At 42.1% G+C, this 23,126-nt stretch overlaps 1 protein-coding gene across 1 annotated transcript in view; it reads right to left on the bottom strand.

Annotated features, from left to right (window-relative positions):
• Nucleotides 1-23,126, bottom strand: part of nfe2l2a (nuclear factor, erythroid 2-like 2a) — a 37,573-nt gene that overhangs the window by 2,177 nt on the left and 12,270 nt on the right. Inside the window, exons 2-4 of the mRNA XM_038789321.1 lie at nucleotides 2,297-2,566; nucleotides 2,007-2,102; nucleotides 1,186-1,362 (exon numbers count right to left, since the gene is read on the bottom strand). Of these exons, the coding sequence (XP_038645249.1) occupies nucleotides 1,186-1,362; nucleotides 2,007-2,102; nucleotides 2,297-2,566 (543 nt within the window). The remainder of the gene's footprint in view (nucleotides 1-1,185; nucleotides 1,363-2,006; nucleotides 2,103-2,296; nucleotides 2,567-23,126) is intronic.

The following is a 23,126-nucleotide window of genomic DNA, read 5'->3' as shown; positions in this document are numbered from 1 at the left end:
TTCGGCCCATCGAGTCTACACCAGCTCTTGGAAAGAGCGCCCGACCCAAGGTCAACACCTCCACCCTATCCCCATAACCCAGTAACCCCACCCAACACTAAGGGCAATTTTGACACTAAGGGCAATTTATCATGGCCAATCCACCTAACCTGCACATCTTTGGACTGTGGGAAGAAACAGGAGGAAACCCACGCACACACAGGGAGGATGTGCAGACTCCGCACAGACAGTGGCCCAAGCTGGAATCAAACCTGGGACCCTGGAGCTGTGAAGCAATTGTGCTATCCACAATGCTACCGTGCTGCCCAAATTCAATAAATATCTACAAAAATAACATTCAGAGTATAATACAATTGTCCTTGGTTAAAAGAGCAAGAAACAAGCATTTTCTCAAATACATGCCCATTTACTAAAGATACTAAGAATATAATTAATGTTTAGCCTAAAAAATTCAAATGTTACAAGATCCTGCTGCTATTAGTTTGATGATAATATAATGAAAGAGTGTAATGTTTTCTATAGCAAATGCAAAAGGCCACAGAGCCAATGACAAATGTGATTCATCAGATGTGTTTCTCAAATCACTTTAGAGAATTGAAAGTTTTCCCAGGGACCTACTTCTAATGTTGAAAGGTTAGAATTAAGAAAGACACAAAGTTTAAATATAAATCCAGAATGTTTCTTGTTCTGTTGCGTTCTTTCCCCTTTAAATTATTACACTTGTTGTGCTGTCATTGACTTGGTTACAGTCTAGTCTCAATTTGCAATATAAAATGTAGCGTAGCTTCTGTAAATCAGAACAGGGTCCAAGTTTACAGATAACCATCTTGTCCCCTACCCATCTTTTCACTAGATGGTTTCAAATGCGATAATTATACACACTATGTTTAAATCCTGCAAATCAAATGTAGAAACACTCTGCAGGATGAAAGTTTTTACTGTTTAAAGTGTCTAGTTAGCTATGTTTAGGCACATGCACACACGCAAATTAAGGTCACATAATATGCACTTGGAAGAAAAAAAGTAAACCGAGCTGAACCCTGAATTTAAGATTAATATCCTCAGAAACAATGGCCGGTTTGTTCTGTGAACAAATGGTTTATTACAGGTCTGAATTCTTTGGGTGTTTGTTACATCCATGCTCCCTCTGTATTATAGAGTGCTGAATTCAGCTATTGTATTTACCTGAAGTTCTGGGATCGACAGCAGCTCTTGCCAGGTTTGCTCCAGGTCCTCTAGAGAGTTAGATTCAAGTGGTGTGGATGGAAGGATTGAAGTAGTTCCTTGCTGTGTCTGGTGAGGAGACATTGGTTGTGGACTGGTCTGAGCTGGAACTGAAGATTCAAGTGCAACTGTACGAGACTAGAAATAATGTTTTTTTTTAAATTTAAAGTGCTTTTTGTTGCAGCCCAACCCTTACTTTTCCCGAATGGTGTTGCAAACATCATAAGAGGAACTATTTAGGTTTTCTGAATTTCTATGGTCGCATTTCCTCAAAAGCTCCTGTAGTATTTCAGTTAATATGATTAGAACAGTAAAACCAGAAGATAACACTTCTGTGCATCCATACGGTTTACTGTTAAAGTTCTGTATTTTTATAAAATCCACACAATAACCAAAGTACTACTTAATAATAATAATCACTTATTGTCATAAGTAGACTTCAATGAAGTTACTGTGCAAAGCCCCGAGTCGCCACATTCCAGCGCCTGTTCGGGGAGGCTGGTATGGGAATTAAACCCACGCTGCTGGCTGTGTTCTGCATTACAAGCCAGCTCTTTAGCCCACTGTGCTAAACCAGCCCTGGTTTATTTCAGAAATATCCAAATTGTAAATGAATGCCTGTTCTTACAAGGCAACTAAAATCACATGCTTTGTAACCACAGGAATCAACACATTTTCAAAATGTTATACAAGTTACATTAAAATATCAGAAGCCGAGCAAACACAAAGCATCTTTTTAGGATTTTCAGCTAGATTATAGGACTGGCAATAAAAAGACTCACCTCTATGTCCTCTACAAATGGAAATGACTCTGAGAGAAGCTGCATGCATTCATCAAACGACAAAGCGCCATCATCTCTCTCTGTTGCCTTTGCAATCTAATTTAAAATTGGCCAGCAACCAAAGGGGAAAGAAGAAAAATAAAGTTTAGTACACTGTTTTTGTATATATTTAGAGATCTGTAAGAATTAGATGTATTTCTGATTTAGCTTTCATAAAGCTCTAGTGGAACAGCAAAGTAGTTCCTCAGGCTTGAGCTGCGTTTCATACAGAGCTGTTAAAGTCTTTGTACCTGTACAGGTTCTGTAATTCCTCTGGGGATTTCAGGTTCACTGTGCTTTGCTGGCCGAATGGCAACAAATTCGCCTGTCTCTTCATCTAGCTGCAGCTGCGCCAGTAGAGCCTTCTCTTGTTCTTTCTGTAACTGCTCCTGCTTTTCCTTCTCGAGTTTCTTCTGCTTTTCTAGCTCATACTCCTTCTGCCTGTAGTTATAATCAAAATCTTCACGGACAACACCAAGGTCTATGTCCTGCCTCCACAGGATGTCAATTAAATCAATGTTCTGTTTAAAACATTAAAAAAATGCAAGTCAAATTAAAGTGCTGTAGTGAACTGGATCAATGCATTTGCGTCACAGGTACAAATGACCCCATAGGTTGGTTATAAATATATCAATCTGATGGTTATGGAAACATTGAAACATTTAACCATTTCATTTCACACTCTCCCATGACACCGAAGGATTAGTCGCCACGTTTCAGCTAAGGCAAGGTGTTGGTTGCTAAACAAAATCAAAAGCCTGAATGCCTTGTAGCATATCAGATAGAAATACCCATGATTTCCAGTCTCAAAACAAGAATCAGTCCTGGTCAAATGCACAACCATGTCTCAAAGTAATTCCTTTTATTTTTTTAAATAAATTTAGAATATCCAATTAATTTTTTCTAATTAAGGGGCAATTTAGCGTGGCCAATCCACCTACCCTGCACATCTCTGGGTTGTGAGTGCAAAATCCACGCAAACACAGGGAGAATGTGCAAACTCCACACGGACAGTGACCCAGGGCTGGGATCGAAATTGGAACCTCTGCACCGTGAGGCAGCAGTGAATGTCTCAAACTCATTGATAAATATTTTAAAATTGCATCAAACTCAAATAAAGCTTTTTTTCCTCTCTGATTGGCAGTATGTGAAAAGGTTGCCCACAATCTATAGTAATTGATTTAAGTTTTGTGACTTATTTTACTTTTCAAATTTAAATATTTGCCTTCTTAATTTCGAAGACTTCAACAGGTCTGAAATTTGACTCCAGCATTCCACAGCCAAGGCCATACATACAGCATGCTTTTGCAAGGAATGAAACATACAGCCATTATTTTTAAGATTCAATTGCAGCAAGAATTAACTATTCTTTTTCTTGAAAGCAGAGGGCAAAGAGAGACATGTGGAATGCAATTTGTGAAAGTCAATGTTTCTGAGCAGCGAACAATTAGCTCCAAACTTAAAGCATTTTATAAATGTTCACATGTTGAAATATAGTTAAATAAGGAACTGGCATTTAACATTACTTCAACTACAAAAAGTCTGGGGCGGGATTCTCCATTCCCGTGTCCGGCCAATGGTGTTTCCCATTGTGGCCACTCCATGCCGTCGGGAAACCCACCAGCTTGGATGTGCTGCTGGAAGAATGGAGAATCCCACCGACAGATCTAGTTCTTTCAGATGTTCTCTTAATGTCAATAATTTTTTCTATACAGCCAACTGCAAAAAAAACTATCTCAAAGCTGCCGACAGAGTAGGATTTTAAGAACTTGTCACAAGCTTGACTCAGTACTTGATTTGACAGGCAAATACAGCAATTATTTAGTAATTAATATTTTAAAAGATAGTATGTCATTTCAGAGAAAAAAATGGGCCATAACACATGAAATACAAAAGCTGCCTTTGTATTCCAAGTACCTAGTCACCAGGGTGACCAAAAGTACTCCTGTTAAACACAATCCTGTGAGCACTGCAGTAACTGCTCCCTGTTTAACCTCACTGCAGTTTAAAAAAAATATAACAAACATCCCGCCTTGAAAAATTGAAAACTTTAAAATGCATTTCACAATTAGTATTTTAACATGAACAGAGGCAAGCATTTTAATGTAAAATACACAACAATTTACAGTTCACCTGTACTCCAGTCCTCTTTGTAAGTCAATACTCTAATGCAAACCTTGTCATTTACAGCTAAAAGGAAACAGTAGACAATTCATGTATTATGAAAGCCTGAACAGAAGGCATCTTCATTTCCTTGATTGCTCAATATATTGCATCATCTTACTGGAAGAGAGGCAGTGTTCTGACTGTCTCTTGGTGCACTAGGGAAATGCCCACTCAGCCCTGTAACCACAAAAATGAGTTGATTTGCATATCCTTCAGGACGGAAAGAGGAATAAGGGATGAGGGATGCAAGAAACAAGCATCAGATAACTGTTCTGCACATGTCTGCCAACTCAAGCTGCAGCACAACAATATTAGATGAGCGTTTCCACCCGATTGAGTTGTGGCCTCCTGTTTGAGAGGTTGGCTAACCTTTTTCCATGATGTGGAGATGCCGGCGTTGGACTGGGGTGAGCACAGTAAGAAGTCTTACAACACCAGGTTAAAGTCCAACAGGTTTGTTTCAAACACGAGCTTTCACCTGAAGAAGGAGCCGTGCTCCGAAAGCTCGTGTTTGAAACAAACCTGTTGGACTTTAACCTGGTGTTGTAAGACTTCTTACTGTGCTAACCTTTTTCCAGGCATTCTGTAAACCAATGTATGACAGCACAAGCCCAGTTGAATTGACCACAAATTAATGTACCATCCCGGGGGTGGAAAAGAGTCAAGAAACTGCACAGAAACATACAGAAACTTGTTTTCCAGGCTACTGTATATTTGTATTCTGGTACTAGATATTTTTCAATAAAGAAATTACATTTCACAAGTCCCAAATAAAGCAAGAACATAAATACATACAAATTAGGAGGACACAAACAGATTAGGAGGAATGGCTGCTCAGCCCCCTCTATCATTCAACAAGATCATGGCTGATCTGATTGTAACCTCAACCCCACATTCCTGCCTACCACCGATAAACATTCACCCACTTGTTAATCAAGAATCTATCTGGCTCTGCCTTAAAAATATTCATGATGTGGAGATGCCGCGTTGGACTGGGGTGGGCACAGTAAGAGGTCTTAGAACACCAGGTTAAAATCCAACAGGTTTGTTTTGAATCACTAGCTTTCAGAGCGCTGTTCTTTCCTCACATTCACCCGAGGAAGGAGCTGCGCTCCGAAAGCTAGTGATTCGAAACAAACCTGTTGGACTTTAACCTGGTGTTAAAAATATTCAAAGTCTCTGCTTCCTCAGCCTTCTGAGGAAGAGTTCCAGAGACCCAACAATTTGTCCTCATTTCTGTTTAAGTAAGGGTTAACTCATTTGACGACTGATGTGGAGATGCCGGTGTTGGACTGGGGTGGGGACAGTAAGAAGCGTTACAACACCAGGTTAAAGTCCAACAGGTTTGATTTGAATCACTAGCTTTCGGAGCACAGCTCCTTCCTCAGGTGAAGCTAGTGAATCCAAACAAACCTGTGGACTTTAACCTGGTGTTGTAAGACTTCTTACTGTGTCATTTAAGACAGTGAAACCTAGTTTTAGAAATATTTGAGAATGGTCAAATCTAACTATAACCAGTTGTGAAATTAAATTCAATTAACCTGAGAAATTGTAACCAAGAATCGGATTGGTGTTTAAAACTCCAATTGGTTCACTAAATCAAATCCTGATTTTAAGCACTCCTCCACTGACACCTTGCCTTCCACTGCTAAGGCTCCAAGTTCTGGAACTCCCTTCCTAAACCTCTCCAATTCTCCTTCTCTCTTTCTTGGGGTGTGAATTAATGGAAGGTTTCGAAGTGTCATTTCAGGCAGGTTTGGCTAGGGGTTTCTCCCTGGCACTACCTAACCACACTTTAGTCATATTTTCGGGCCCTGGGGATTTTCTCTCCAGGTAAACCCACATTTAGGATTATTGTTATCACTGGGAATTTGAATCCCAGGCATAATATCAAACTTTGTTTTTAACCCTCTTGCAAATGCAAAGCATCTCAGGATATACAATTACTTTGAAGGTACTTTATAAATGCAAGAGATAAAGACTACATTTACATAGCACTTTTCATGACCACTGGACAAAGCACTTTGCAGGTAATGATGTATTTTTAAAAAAAAATTTAGAGTATCCAATTATTTTTTCCAATTAAGGGGCAATTTAGCATGGCCAATTCACCTAACCTGCACATCTTTTGGGTTGTGGGGGCGAAACCCACGCAGACACTGGGAGAATGTGCAAACTCCACACAGACAGTGACCCAGGGCCGGGATTCGAACCCGGGTCCTCAGCGCCGTAGGCAGCAATGCTAACCACTGTGCCACCGTGCTGCCCTGTAATGATGTATTTTGAAGTGTAATCACTGTAGTAACGTAGGAAACATGACTGCCAATTTGTGCATAGCACGTTCCTACAAAAACATAATGTGATAATGACTAGATTATTTTCTCTTTGCGGTGTTGGTCAAGGGATAAATACTGGCCAGGCAGGATATGGGAACAACTTCCCTGCTTTTCTTCAATATAGTGCCATGAGATATTCGACATCAGAATAAGTAGATGGGGCCCCGATTTAACTTCTCATCCATAAGGTCACACCCAAGTGCTGCACTGCAGTGTCTGCCTTGCTTTTTTGTGCTCCATCCCTGGAGAGGTCAACCAGAATCATGTGACACACATCCAAGAGTGCTACCAACTCCACCACAGTTACCACAGGTGACTAAAGACTCTATATCAATGTTCACCCAATTTGTCAGATGATGCAATCTAATGGAGCTGTCCTCCACCAGTATCAATAATTTCTGGTGGAAAGACAAATAAAATGGCTAGCTTTGGGAAAAGTCTTTGAGTTTATAACGTTTAAGAGGATTGCCAATCAAACAACCGTAAGAAGCCATGATATCTAGGATGCATCATTAAACCTTTGAAGAGAAAGCCAAGCATTAATCCTTACTCCCTTCTCTTCCTCATATACATACTGTCCCTTGTTATCATTCAAAGCCATGGTGGTGCTGCTTCCATATTTGATAACACAGGCCGATTTCTCCACAACTCCACTCATCTATCATTTCTGTACTGCCAGACTTCTTCCGACAAAGGTTTTGGCTGAAATATAACCTTTTCCAGCTTAAACACTGGAAAACTAAAACCACTGTCTTCAGCACTTATCACAAACATTAGCATGTGGATTACTCTGTCCGATTACACTGGCTAAATCAGATTATTCACAGCTGCTTTGTCTCTTATTCAAAGATAAACAGTTTCTGGCCTCATTTCTTCTCCATCACGAAACCTCCTGCTTTCAACTCCAAAAAGACAAATGGTGCTCCCTATATACCACGGAAACCCTCATTCATGCCTCTCTCACCAACTATGCTCTGCCCAGTAATAGGTGGTGATTGGATATTATTTCACTGGAATGTTTTCAGAGTCACAAGGTTCCATTTTGGTTTCACGTTTGATTCTGCAGCCTGAATGGAGAGATCTAAATAACGTGATTAAAAAATATCTCACTAATCCTCGTCAGAAGGCCACTGTACGTGTGTGGGGGGTGGGGCGGGGGGAATACACCCAGACGTGCTGGAGTGAGAGTAATTATCATGAGACTACAAGGACCTGAAGGCAAATCTTGAGCTGAAGGCCCAGCTTGAGACGAAATAAGGGGGGCGATTCTCCGACATGGAGGCCAAGTGTTCGCGCCGTGTTGAACGCCGTCGCGTTTCACGACGGTGCGAACAGGGCCCGGGTACGACCTATTTTGGCCCCCACAGGGGGCAGCATGGTGCTAGAGTGGTTCATGCCGCTCCAGCCTCCTTACGCAGCGCCAAATGGGCTTCTTCCGCACGCCGGCCTCGACCCAACATTGGGTCAGTGATCAGGAGCCGGCCAGCCAATCGGTGGGCTCCGATCACAGGCCAGACTCCATCGGAGCCCCCCCCCCCCCCCCCCGCCGCGAGTGTTCCTGCAGAGTTCCCACCGGCAGCAACCAGGGGTCAACGGCGCCGGCGGGACTCTGTCGTATCGGTGCAGCCGCTCGGCCCATTCGGGCCGGAGAATCAGCGGCCCCACCGATTCCACCAGACCGCGCCGCACCAAACGTGCTGCCGCAAATGGCGCCGATTCTCTGCACCTCGGAGAATCCCGCGCCGCCGTCGGGGCTTCGTGGTGCGGGGCTCGGAGAATCGGCCACAAAGAGTATCCAGAAAGCCTGCTGCCTCTAAGTGCTGCATTCCCTAACCTGCGGGGTCCTGACTGAATGACTCTGCAAAGGCGACTTATGGGCCAAGTGTTTAAAAACTCCAAAGTGCATTATGGAGTTCACCTGACCTGTAACTATTTGTTGAATTTGGCTAGGATGAGCACAAAAGCCTTCACTTGAGGTGTGATTCAACAGTCTTCCTAGACTTTAATCAAAATAAGCTTTATTCTAAGAACTTAGCTAACATTTATATATAACCACACAGCAATTTTAAAAATAAATAAATACAGACATAAAGACCCCCCACGCAGCTACTGTAATCTATTTACAACCCTTAATGAATTCCCCCTTAACTGTTCCAATTTGAAAACAAAATCCTATAAACCAAAACCCCCTTTTAAGGGCATGGCCCAGCACAGTATTCTCACTTGAATAAGACTTGCTTTTCTGGAGATTCTGACCCCGGCTCAGCAGCAGGGTTTAATCCCTTCCGGAAAGTAAACTATATCTTTTATGTTACCAAAACAGCAGGTAGCTATAATCAATGGATTTTTTCTTGGAACAACTCTTTAAAATGAAAAGAGAGACACCGGCCAAAACACTTCTGTTCTCTGTCTGAGTCCACAGCAGCCAATGTGAAAGTAAAACCAAAAACAGCTCACAGAGCCACAGCCCAGCTCCACCCACACAATGACATCACTGAAGCAAAACAAGACAAAAAAACCTTTCTTAAAGGGACACTCTCATGACAAGACCATTGCCCGCTATAAACCAGAAGCTTTGATCAACTAGCGTGCTGCGAGGAAAGCATACTAAATAACCACCATTTCAAAGAGACTAATCTCTTTACCTTGATCTGTATTTTTTTTTAACCCCTTTCCAACCATGTGTTTGTCTGCCTTGTGTGTGTGGGTAGAACGTGGGACAGTTAAAGAGGGTGGTAGATATTAGTTTGTTGTTATCTCGTTAGGTTTTCTACATATTTCATGATTATTTATAACAAGAACTGCCATTGTGTTTAAATTTACAAACCCGGTGACTGTAACTATTGGGTAGCCAAGGGCCAAAGACTTCAGGAATTTTTGTAAGAATTATTGGTTAATTAGCTTGTGTTTTGACTCCGGAGCACATGGGCTGGAATTGACCGCACACTTGCACAGGATGGTGTAACAGTTTAAACTAAATTACACTACCAAAAAGTACTATATTCACAATAAACCTTTCCTAACCTGACAACTCTCAGGAAAAAATACCTCTTGCCAATAACTTTCCATCTATGTAGTTTACAGTCATGCCTGCATCTTACTTACATTTGTCCCATGTTTCTCTAAAGTGAGTAACTAACCCTTTTTCACTACTAGATCCATATTTAATACCATCCTCAACAAACATCTACAGCCTCAATATCCATCACCAAATGTGGAGACCAGAACTAGATACAGTATTCCAAGGGCAGTTTTTACAACCCAAATACAATATTCATAGTCATATACCTTACTGGCTTTGTAATAGTACAAAGAAACTTGCTTGTTTTCGCTTTAACTTCAAAAAGGATCCCTCACAATATTACAGCTAAATGTCTCCTTTTATCACAGCTTAGAAGTTCCAGGAATTTATGATCCAAAGATCTGCAGGTCAGGTGGATTGGCCATGATAAAATTGTCTCTGATGAGTCCAGGGATATACAGGTTAGGTGGGGAGTGGGCCTAGGTGGGGTGCTCTTTCGGAGAGTTGGTGCAGACTCTATGGACCGAATGGCCTCCTTCTGCACTGTGAAGATTCGGTGAAATTTTTTCCATAAGTAATAGAATATTAACTCAACAATATTCACCAAAAACCACAAAGAACTGCACAATAAATTCTGTTGACTTCAGTGACACTCGCACCAAATGCCCTCCACCTGGGCAATAATTGTCTATGATTCTCTAAATGTGTGTGACTTTGTCACTCAAAGCAACAAAATGTTAAATTATGGAAGATATTAAAAATATTTATTGAAGATTGAAAGTACTAGTCCAGGTTTTGAAAATGTTGCATGTATAAAAGTGATGTTACAGTAAAAAAGTAGTTTTTTAGAACATTGTGCATATGTATACGTGTCTCTCTTAAAGAATGCAAGCCAGAGCAATGTAACAGTCCTTTTTAAGAGAGAACCCAATAGACAACTGATCTTGCGCAAAACAGAAAATATACCAAAACATATTCAAAAAAGCAGTAGTAACAAAAATAGTTTACACATATCTCTTAGGACAAAACACCACCTTTAAAGAAGGAAAATATAAATATATCAGCTATTACATCAAGTCTGATGATAATATTGACATATAGTGACAGCATAACTGATTTCTTCAGAATTCAAATGGTTTTCAGGCAAAACTCTCCGATCACACTCGAGTCCATTCCACTTCGCCTATTCTGAAATGTTATTTTCACTCGGATTCTTTTTGGGGGGGGGAGGTTGCTGTTTGACTCAAGTCTTTTATGACACTCTTCAATTGATTAACTCGATAACTAAATTAATCTGGATCCCAAGTTTTAACATCTTCAAACATGTCCTTTTCTGAGAATGCAACGATTAAAGTGAAGTTGAAGTAAATTAAAGTAAAAACTGTAAATCTGTTCCAATGCAACTTCACAAAACGCAGTCAACAGCACAGACATGGAACTTTTTTCAGAAAGATTTTGACAGCTACCTCAGACTCAGTTTAGTAATAGCAGAGTCGACTGAGTCAGAAGGTTGATGGTTCGTGTCCCACTCCAGAGATGGCACATATATCTAGACTGATATTCAAGCATGGTACAGAGGGAGTGCTGCAGAATCAGATGTGCCACCTTTCAAATGAGATCCATAAGTAGGTTGGCATAAAAGATTCCCTGTCACTATTGAAGTAGAGCCTGGAATTCTCCAAATGTCGCAGCCAATATTTAGCCTTCCACCAAAGCTAATAAAAACAGATTATCTGGTCACTTATCTTATTGCTGCTTTGTGAAATTTTCCTGTGTGTAAATTGGCTGCCATGTTTCTTTACATTATAACGCTGATGACACTTCTAAATTATTTCACCATCCATGAAGTGCGTCTATTCATATGAAGGACACGAATGCCACAAATTCTCTAAGCGACCTACAGTGGTGGCTGGCACAGGGTTGAACCTTCATAACAGGACGCAGCTGATGGTGTTTTCAGTTATTATACAAAGCCTTAGTGAAAACCTTCTGGAATTCACAACACTTACATTCTTGTGTAATGGAAAAACACCCACCACCCCAAATATACAGGAAAGAATATGGATTATGCATTTAACAATGTTATTTGATAGTGTGACAGTACAGGAGGCCATTCGGCCAGTCGAGTCTGCACCATCCCTCCAAGCACGGTGGGTAGCACTGTTACTTCACAGCTCCAGGGTCCCAGATTCAATTCCCGGCTTGGGTCACTGTCTGTGTGGAATCTGCATGTTCTCCCAGTGTCTGTGTGGGTTTCCTCCAGTTTCCTCCCACAAGCCCAAAAGACGTGCTGTTAGGTAATTTGGACATTTAAGTCTACTTGTGACAATAAGGATTATTTTTTTTAAAAGAGCACTCTACCGAGGCCACTCCCCCACTCTATCCCCATACATTTATCTTGGCCAATCCACCTAACCTGCGCATCTTTGAACACTAAAGGGCAATTTAGCATGGCTAATCCACTTACATCTACACACCTTTGGACTGTGGGAGGAAACTGAAGCACCCAGAGGAAACCCTCGCAGACATGGGGAGAACATGCAAACTCCACAGTTACCCAAGACTGGAATCAAACCCGGGTCCCTGGCGTGGTGATGCAGCAGTGCTAACCACTGAATCTATCCTTTAGTCTCCTAAAATGCATTTATTAAGTCAAGTATTAATTTACTTCTGAAGTTGAATCTGGGTGAAAGGAAGCCATCACCTTACTGGAACATGTTCAGACAAAGGACATTTCTCTGAACTACCTGAACAGCATGCCAAGAAAGTAATTGAAACTAACTCTCAACAGCCGTAAGTAATGAAGACAGCAGGATATTAGAGTCAATGTCATAGATGTTTACAGCATGGAAACAGGCCCTTTGGCCCAGCTTGTCCATGCCGTCCAGTTTCTATCACTAGGCTAGTCCCACTTGCCCGTATTTGGCCCATTTCCCTCTACACCCACCCTGCCTATGTAACTGTCTAACTTTTTTAAATGGATAAAATTGTACCCGCCTCTCCCACAACCTCTGGCAGTTCATTCCACTCACCACCTTCTGTGTGAAGAAATTTCCCCTCTGGTCTCTTTTATATCTCTCCCCTCTCGCCTTAAACCTATGACCTCTAGTTCTAGACTCCTCTACCTTTGGGAAAAGATGTTGACCATCTACCTTATCTGTGCTCCTCATTATTTTATAGACCTCTAATAAGATCACCCCTATGCCTCCTACGCTCCAGGGAAAAAAGTCCCAGCCTTTCCTTATAACTCAGACCATCAAGTCCTGGTAGCATCCTCGTAAATCTCTTCTGCACTCTTTCTAGTTCAACAATATCCTTCCTATAATAGAATGACCAGAACTGAACACAGTATTCCATGTGTGGTCTTACTAATGTCTTGTACAACTTCAACAAGTCGTCCCAACTCCTGTACTCAATATTCTGACCAATAACACCTTGCATGCTGAATGCCTTCTTCACCACCCTGTCCACCTGCCACTCCACCTTCAAGGAGCTATGAACCTGTACCCCTAGATATCTTTGTTCTGTAACTCTCCTAAACACTATAGGTTTGGGGGTAGGAGTGAGGGGATCACTGGATTGTCCCTGAATATTTACTCTAGAGGAGCAGGTCATAAACTGAACAAGTATTCAACCTGTGTGAGATTCAAACTTAGAGTAGCTCAGAGAACAAGGGACATAAGAGATTCTTTTAATCCCCAAGAATGGGGATCAAATGGGAAATAAAAATATTTTAAATTTTAAACTCCAAGTCTGCGTGAGCAGCCAATTGGCTTTCAAAAGATGGGTGGGAGACGGAATCTTAAATGGCAGACAAAATGAGGCAAGAAGGGCTGGTTGGACTCTCCTGGTTAGTGCATTTGCAGCACTACTTGCAGGTCTGGAGGAGGCAGTGTGTTTCCTGCAGACCCAAGCTTACCTCTTTACACCTCAGCAATCTCCAGCTACCCCTCCCCACCTCTTACCTGCTATCAGGGAGGAAACTTACAGGAAACATTTATAAGAAGTTGTGCAATTAAATGGTGCACATCAACAAAATGCACTTACTTCCAGATTTCATGTTGAGAAATTTCTCCCACTGGGTAAATATTAGGATAAACGGTATAAAAGCCATTTTATACCTCCAAGCCTACACCAGCCACAATACCAAACTTTGCCAAAACCCTCAGCCGTATTCCTCTATACCCATTCTATTCACGTGTTTGTCAAGATGCCTTTTGAACGTCGTTGATGTATCTACTTCCACAACCTCTCCTGGCAAAGCTTTCCAGGCACTCACTACCCTCTGCGTCAAAAAGAACCTGCCTCACACATCTCCTCCTAACTCTAAACATTAACTGATTTTACATTTATTCATCAAAACATTTTCTAACATATTACCATATCATTGCAATTCACACTGCTGCAGAAGGACCTTATTCCATCTTGTGAAGGCCTCTCTACAACAATCAAATCCACTTGAAAACAATCACGCATATACAATCAATCCATTGAGGTGGAATCCTTTCCCAATTGTTAGTGAAAGTTTACAAATGCAATTCTGCCTTGTTTTGACATTGAAGGCCGTGATTCAGTCCATGATAGCTGTTGTTTTAATTACCTCTGCCTCTAGTCACACACTTAGTCAGAGCAGTGACAGGCTCTGCTACCAATGGGAATGAGGCTAAAACCTGCTAGCGTCAGGCAGCAGGAATGCTTTTTTGCAAGGCTGATCATCTAGCAGTGCCATCAGTGGCACATCAGTTAATATTCTTAGTAATTCCCATAACCCTGAATAATGGTGTGTCAAAAAGAACAGGAACAATATGTATTCCTATATACGGTGCTTCACAAGCGTATTATCAAACAAAATTTGACAATGTGTCATGCAAGAAGACATTATTGTAGATGCTTTTAGAATTTAAAGATAAATTAACATATATATATTACACACACTGTATTATATTTACAGGATAGATCTATATTCTCATTATGTACACAAGCTGATGTTTTTAAAAACAAAATTGTTCTTCGACAATAAATGCCAGTAAATCTTACACATCACATCTCTATTTGCCGTTGAGAAGTTCGTGGTGAGGTCCAGGTATGCCCACAATGCTGTTAAGGAGGGTCATGATGTGGAGATGCCAGCATTGGTCTGGGGTTAGCACAGTAAGAAGTCTTACAACACCAGGTTAAAGTCCAACAGGTTTGTTTCGAATCACTTGCTTTCGGAGCACGGCTTCACCCGAGGAAGGAGCAGTGCTCCGAAAGCTAGTGATTCGAAATAAGCCTGTTGGACTTTAACCTGGTGATTAAGGAGGGTGTTCTAGGATTTTGACCCAGCGACATTGAAGAAATAGTAATATAGTTCCAAATCAGAATGGGCATGCGACTTAGAAGGGAACTTGCAAGTGATGGTATTTCCAAGTGTGCTGTTGTCCTTCTGGATGGTAGAGGTCATAGGTTTGAAGTTGCTTCTGAAGGAGCCTTGGCAAGTTGTTGTAGTGCATCCTGTGGAATGCTTAGGGTGGTGGATGGGGAGCCATTCAAATGGGCTGCTTTATCTTGGATGTTGTCAGCTTGAGTGCTGTTGGAGCTGCACTTGTGAGGCAAGTGGAGAGTATGCCATCATAATCCTGACTTGTGCCTTGTAGAGTAACTCTGGGGAGTTACTCGCCACAGAATTCCTAGCGTCTGACTTATTCTTACATTGCTATGGCTAGTCCAGCTGTCATAGTTCTCTTTCAATTTGAAAAACAAACAGTTTTGACACATGCTGGGTGCAAACATTTTCTCCAAACAATCTATTTACAATAATATTCAGAACTGTAACAAACTATAGTTTGGGATATCCTAACAGGACCTTTGGGGGGGGGGGGGGGGGGGGGGGGGGGGGGGGGGGGGTTAAAATCACAGGACAACAGGGCTTCAAAATGAAGATTAGATTTCAAATCACGCTGAAGGGAAAAGATAATTTAACAATCTAGTAATCAGTCACTGAAGAGTTGCAACAGTAGCCTTTTACTCAAAATGCAGCCGGGTTAATTTCCATCTGAGGCTAGTAAATTCCACTTGGGTTAGCAGTAAAAGCCAGGAAAGGACAGAGGATTTTATTGGAACAGGAAGACTGAGCGTAGTCAGGTTTGTCAAAGGGAAAGCTGTGACGTTTTTCACTGAGGCAAAGAGGCCAAAACCGTTGACTGATAATTAGAAGCCATGATCTCTCAGACATGTACGCTCCACTGACATGGCTTAATGCGATTTATTCTTTATTTTGTATCAATACACATGGATAAATGGTGTGGATTAAGTTGAGCGAGTTTAGTACAACTATTTTATATGTTACCTTATTGTAAAATAAAACAGCTCAACAATTCGTATCTGGGTTGCTTTGACCATGTTTCTTCAATTCACAGAGAGAAATACAAAATACATTAATAATCTTGGTCAGATAACAGCAGGTACCTGATCCACCCCCAGGTCATACCATTGCACAAGGGGATACTGAACAGTGAGAAACTCACATGATAGCACGATGCTCCGATACTGGGGTGGCACAGTGGTTAGCACTGCTGCCTCACGGCACCAAGGACCGGGGTTCGATCCCGACCCCAAGTCACTGTCCATGTGAAGTTTGCACATTCTCCCCGTGTCAGTGTGGGACTCACCCCCACAACCCAAAAGGATGTGCTGGGTAGGTGGATTGGCCACTCTAAATTGGCCCTTAATTAGGAAAAAAGAATTGGGTACTCTAAATTTATTTTTTAAAAAGATGCTCAGATACTTACAGGTGCAAGATACACGACTTGACCCAAGAAGGTATCGACAACAGATATGACAAAAATCACATCTGCAGGCAACAACAAATGTGTCTGAAGATTTCAATAAGTTTGTTTTTGTACTTGCAAAATCTGACATGTCAAACTCAACACATGCATCTTGTAAATACACAATCATTACAAAACTCATTAAAATGTTTCAATTCAACACTCAAATGTAATTAGTGAATTTACTTACCACAATTTAATATTTTTGTACAGGACCTCAAACATGCATGAGATGAAAAGCATCTGCGACATTATTGAGCTGCTTTATTTACAATGAATATAAAATAAAATGCAGAAGCTTCAGCCGAACATTAATTATACCACCCGAGCAATCAGAACAGACAACTCAAATCTAAATAACTTAGTATTTGTTCCGAATCAAGGTCTGGGAGAGCCTTGCTCAGAAGAGACCTACTTGGAGGAACCTCCTGATTGAAGGGACAATTCTTGAGGACACCCAATGGCAAGAGGAGGTCTGGAAAAGAAGCCTGAGAAAGCAATACCAGTGATCAGCAGTCCAAAGACCAATCCCACCACCCGGAAACACCTGCCAAAGATGCGGCTCTAGGATTAGGTTCAGCAACCACACAAGGACCCACAGAACCCATGACCAGTAACACGGAGTTTCTCAGGTGGACAATCATATGCGTTAGTGAGTGATCCTCCAAGGTGAAGAGTGCCGAGTAAGCATCCTGCTTAAGGGATGGGAAGGTGTCAATACAGTCATTACTATGTTACAACCCACCATCTTCTTCTGAAGTTCTCTAATTATACATAACCTACTTAATTAAATAAACCTGAAGGTTTGCTTGGTTAAATTTTTAAAAATAAATTTAGAGTACCCAATTAATTTTTTTTCCCAATTAAAGGGCAATTTAGCGTGGCCAATCCACCTACCCTTCACATCTTTGGGTTGTGGGGGCGAAACCCACACAAATACGGGGAGAATGTGCAAACTCCACACGCACAGTGACCCAAAGCCGAGATTGAACCTTTGACCTTGGCGCCAGAAGGCAGCAATGCTAACCACTGTGCCACCGTGCTGCCCACTGCTTGCTAAAATTGATCAACAACTTCAGGGGGAATAAACCAGGAAGAGTAAAGCCCAAAGCAGGTGCAACTATTTTCCATTTAAATTCGATTGTGTCAGATGTAAAGAGCTCTGCTAATAATTAAACTCACCTCAACAGCAAGCAATTCAAACACAGTATTCGTGTCTCCACTGTTACAACACTGGCTAACACCAGACAAGATCCAATTTATTTAACAAGAATAATCTTCAGCTCTACTCTTCACTTTTATTCACTGGCTTTCAGTAATACAGGAGATAAATAGCACAAGTAGGTTCAATATCACATTAAATAGTATGCGCAGAATCTTTATTTGGGAATTCTTGAGGGTTCTTTGCAGTTGGCAGTTAGTACAGCAATGCCTTTATTAAAATAAACTAGACTGGATTGGATTCGTTTATTGTCACGTGTACCGAGGTACAGTGAAAGTATTTTTCTGCGAGCAGCTCAACAGATCATTAAGTACATGGGAAGAAAAGGGAATAAAAGAAAATACATAATAGGGCAACACAAGGTATACAATGGAACTACATAAGCACCGGCATCAGATGAAGCATACAGGGTGTAGTGTTAATGAGGTCAGTCCATAAGAGGGTCATTTAGGAATTTGGTAACAGCGGGTAAAAGCTGTTTTTGAGTCTGTTCGTAAGTGTTCTCAGACTTCTGAATCTCCTGCCCGATGGAAGAAGTTGGAAGAGTGAGTAAACCGGGTGGGAGGGGTCTTTGATTATGCTGCCCACTTTCCCCAGGCAGCGGGAGGTGTAGATGGAGTCAATGGATGGGAGGCACGTTCATGTGATGGACTGGGCCGTGTTCTGAAGTTTCTTGCGGTCCTGGGCCGAACAGTTGCCATACCAGGCTGTGATGCAGCCAGATAGGATGCTTTCTATGGAGCATCTGTAAAAGTTGGTACGGGTTAATGTGGACATGCCAAATTTCCTTAGTTTCCTGAGGATGTACAGGCGCTGTTGTGCTTTCTTGGTGGTAGCGTCGACGTGGGTGGACCAGGACAGATGTTTGAAGATGTGCACCCCTAGGAATTTGAAACTGCTAACCATCTCCACCTCGGCCCCGTTGATGCTGACAGGGGTGTGTACAGTACTTTGCTTCCTGAAGTCAATGACCAGCTCTTTAGTTTTGCTGGCATTGAGGGATAGATTGTTGTCGCTGCACCACTCCACTAGGCTCTCTATCTCCCTCCTGTATTCAGACTGGTCGTTATTCGAGATCCGGCCCACTATGGTCGTATCGTCAGCAAACTTGTAAATGGAGTTGGAACCAAATTGATATGTTACATCTTGCAGGCAGGACTGACCCACCAGAGACAGCAGCGTAGTTGTATACAGATTGTCTTCAGGCCCTTTGAAATCCCATGACATTAGGCCAATATTAGGTGGCATTACCAGCAGTTAGGTGGTAACTTCCTGCTGGTGACCACCAAACGCTCTCGCTCAGTTGATGAACAACTTGGAAGAAGGGCAAAAGGATAGCAATGGCACAGAACATACCCTGGGTGGGAGCTATCTAGATAGGACCACCACTGAGGGCCAGAAAGACAAATCTGCCTGACTGGGGCCTGTGGCAAGTAAAACAACCTACCTGTTCTCGTTCACACCAATCTGCTGCCAGAAGGATGAAGCATCCTTGAACATCTCCATCCTCAATGATAGCTGAACCCTGGAAGCGAGAGGATCCTGAAGCATGCATATCTATCTTCAGCCAGAATTGCAAAGTGCATAATTCATCGCACCCTCCTTCTGAGGTATCCACCATCATCAACCTTCAGTCAATTCTGTTCACTCCCATGTGGTATCAAAACTTGCTCAATTCATTGTATACAGCAAAGACCATGGCCCCCAACAACACCCTGGTAGTAGTGCCGTAAACCTGTACTCTAGAACTAGCCACTAGACAAGCATTTTGAGTTCAGATACAACACTGACATCTACTTAAAAATGTAAACTCCCATTATATTTTTAAAAATGATAGTGTTACCAAACAGCACTTAGCAATAACCTGCTCACTGATATTTAGCTTGGGGGCCACCAGAACCACTTGGCTCCCGACGTCATTGCAGCCTTTATCCCAACATGAACAAAAAATAAGAATTCTAGGGGCAAGGCGAGAGTGACTACTGCCCTTGACATTAAGGCAGCATTTAACCAAGTGTGTTCTCAAGGAACCTTTGGTAAAATCGATGTCAATGGGAATCGGTGGAAATCTCGAGTGTCTGGAGTTTACACCAGGCAGAAAAGAAGGCGGTTGTCGTTATTGGAAGCCAATCATTTCAGCACCAGAACGTCAGTGCGGGAGTTCCTCGAGGCAGTGTACTAGGCCCAACCATCTTCAATCGCTTCATCAATGACCTACCCTCCAGGAGGTGGTCAGAAATAGAGATGTTTACTGATGCTTGCACGGTGTTCAGTTCCATTCACAACTGTTCAGATACTGAAGCAGTCCGTACCTGCCTACAGTATCACCCGGATAACATTCAGGCTTGGGATTATAAGTGGCAAGTAACTTTTGCACCGGACAAGTACCAGGTAATGACCATCATCACCAAGAGAACATCTCCTCTTGGATGATCACTGGCATTATGACTGCCTAATCTCCTATCTCCTTGACCAGAAGGTTAACTGGACCAACCATATAAGTCTTGTGGTTACACAAGCAGGTTGAGTATTCTGTGGTAACTCACTAACTTCCCAATTCCTGAATGCCTTTCTACCATAGAAGGCACAGATCAGGTCTGTGATGAAATACTCACCAATCTAGTAAGGCTCCAACCACACAAGAAGCTCAACACCATCCATGACAAAGTAGTATACTTGATTAGCAACCTTTCTATCACCTTAAGCATCCAGCCCCTTCACCATCGATGCACAGTGGTTACAGAGTGCACCATTTTTAAGGTGTACTGGAGCAACTCACCAGGCCTCTTCAACATCACTTTGCCAACCACAACCAGTACCACCCAGAAGGATAAGGAAACACCACCACCAAATCACACATAATTCTGACATGCAACTATACCACCCCTTCATTTAGTTGGTCAAAATGCTGGAACTCCCTACCTAACAGCACTGTGAGAGTAGCTTCACCACAAAGACTCCAGTGTTCAGGAAAGTAGCTCTCCACCATTCGGGAGAACAGTTAAGGATAAAGTAATAAATGCTGTCCTTGCAAGCAATAACCACATCACATTAATGAATAACTTAAACTTTGGACATCCCAAAGCGCTTCACAACCAATTAAGTAATTTTGAAGTATAGTCACTGTTGTATTTTCGACATCAGGAACAAACTGGTAGCTGGTATAATCTGCTAACGTGCAATTCAGAACTAGCTTTGAACAGAATAATTTAGCACCCGTCACACCATTTTTTTTGATTTCACCATTGAGGCAGATAATGCAAAGAATGTCCCAACCAGGCCAAATAACTTTCCTTTAATATAAAAGGGATAAGTATAAGCTGACACTTCAACTTATTTTTAGAAGAGCAACACTACAGGACTTACAGAAACTCATTCAACACAAAAAGCACTGTTCATTTGGGCAAGCCACCCATGTAATTAAATTGCATAACCTGATACGTGCTCACCCATCATTAAATCTGTAGGTGAAAGTTCACATAGCGCTGTGCAATTTTCTTGCATGCAATAGTTCAAATTCATAAAAGACATACATATCCAGCAGTGGAAATGGAATCTGAATCTGATCATGCTGATTTAGCTGGTACAATCTGATAGTTGCTATGTTTAGATTCCGACCATAATATTTTCTATAAAAAGAATCAACCATGACCAACTATGTTGCCTACGCTGAGGACCCGTGTTCGAATCCCGGCCCCGGGTCGCTGTCAGTGTGGAATTTGCACATTCTCCCAGTGTCTGCATGGGTTTCACCCCACAACCCAAAGATGTGCTGGGTAGGTGGATTGGCCATGCTAAATTGCCCCTTAATTGGAAATAAAATAATTGTGTATTCTAAATTTATTTTAAAAAAACATGCCTAGCCATTGTGCATGGTTATTAATAATGTCCCAACATATTGCCAACACATCAAATATTTTCCACAAGTTATAGACTTAATTCATCACCTGATCGTCAGTTTAGAGAGATTGTGTTAAATTTTTTAAAAATACGTATCTAGAAGTAGAGGGAAAAAAAACTTACGAAATAAGTCAGCCATTCAACCCCTCGAGCCTGCACCATCATTGAACAAGATCATGGCTGATCCATTTACGTTTCAAATTCTACATTTCCATCTCCCTGTCCCAATAATCTTTGGTTCCCTTGCCCAACAAGAATCCACGTACCTCTGCCGTAAAAATATCCAATGACCGTAAAAGACAGGATCTCAAGGGTTGTAGTCTCGGGATTACTCCCTGTGCCACGTGCCAGTGAGGCTAGAAATAGGAAGATAGAGCAGCTAAACACGTTGCTAAACAGCTGGTGTAGGAGGGCGGCTTTCAGTTATCTGGACCACAGGGAGCTCTTCCTTGACAGTTGTGACCTGTATAAGAAGGATGGGTTGCATCTAAACTGGAGAGGCATAAATATCCTGGCTGTGAGGTTTGCTAGTGACATACGGGAGGGTTTAAACTAGTATGGCAGGGGGGTGGGTACCGGAGCAATAGGTCAGAAGGTGAAAAAATTGAGGGAGAACGAGGAAATAGGGCCACTATGGCTCGGAGGAAGAGCAGACGGGGAGATGTTGCTGAAAACAGCGGGACTAGCGGCCTGAAATGCATATGTTTTAATGCACAAAGTATAACAGGTAAGGCAGATGAACTTGAGCTTAGATTAGTACTTGGAACTATGATGCTGTTGCCATTACAGAGACCTGGTTGAGGGAAGGGCAGGATTGGCAGCTAAACATTCCAGGATTTAGATGTTTCAGGCGGGATAGAGAGGGAGATAAAAGGGGCGGAGGAGTTGCGCTAGTAGTTATGGAGAATATCACAGCTGAACTGCAGGAGGACACCTCAGAGGGCAGCGAGGCTAAATGGGTAGAGATCAAGAATAAGAAGGGTGCAGTCACAATGTTGGGGTTTACTACAGGCCACCCAACAGCCAGCGGGAAATAGAGGAGCAGATCGGTAGACAGATTTTGGAAAGGAGTAAAAGCAACAGGTTGTTGTGATGGAAGACTTTAACTTCCCCAATATTGACTGGGACTCACTTAGCGCTAGGGGCTTGGACAGGGCAGAGTTTGTCCAGGAGGGCTTCTTAAAACAATATGTAGATAGTCCAACTAGGGAAGGGGCTGTACTAACCTGGTATTGAGGAATGAGCCCGGCCAGGTGGTAGAAGTTTCAGTAGGGGAGCATTTCTGGAACAGTGACCACAATTCAGTAAGTTTTAAAGTGCTGGTGGACAAGGATAAAAGTGGTCCTCGGGTGAATGTGCTAAATTGGGGGAAGACTAATCATAACAATATCAGGCGGGAACTGAAGAACCTAGATTGAGGGCGGATGTTTGAGGGTAAATCAACACCTGACATGTGGGAGGCTTTCAAAATGTCAGTTGAAAGGAATTCAGGACCGGCATGTTCCTGTGAGGAAGAAGGATAAATATGACAAATTTTGCGATCCTTGGAAACGAGGGATATTGTAGGCCTCGTCAAAATGAAAAAGGAGGCATTTGTCAGGGCTAGAAGGCTGGGAACAGACGAAG

The sequence above is a fragment of the Scyliorhinus canicula genome, chromosome 2 (genome assembly GCF_902713615.1).
Source record: "Scyliorhinus canicula chromosome 2, sScyCan1.1, whole genome shotgun sequence".
Taxonomy (NCBI): domain Eukaryota; kingdom Metazoa; phylum Chordata; class Chondrichthyes; order Carcharhiniformes; family Scyliorhinidae; genus Scyliorhinus; species Scyliorhinus canicula.
The sequence above is the reverse complement of the archived record's forward strand: the minus strand, read 5'-3'. Positions and strand labels throughout refer to the sequence as shown.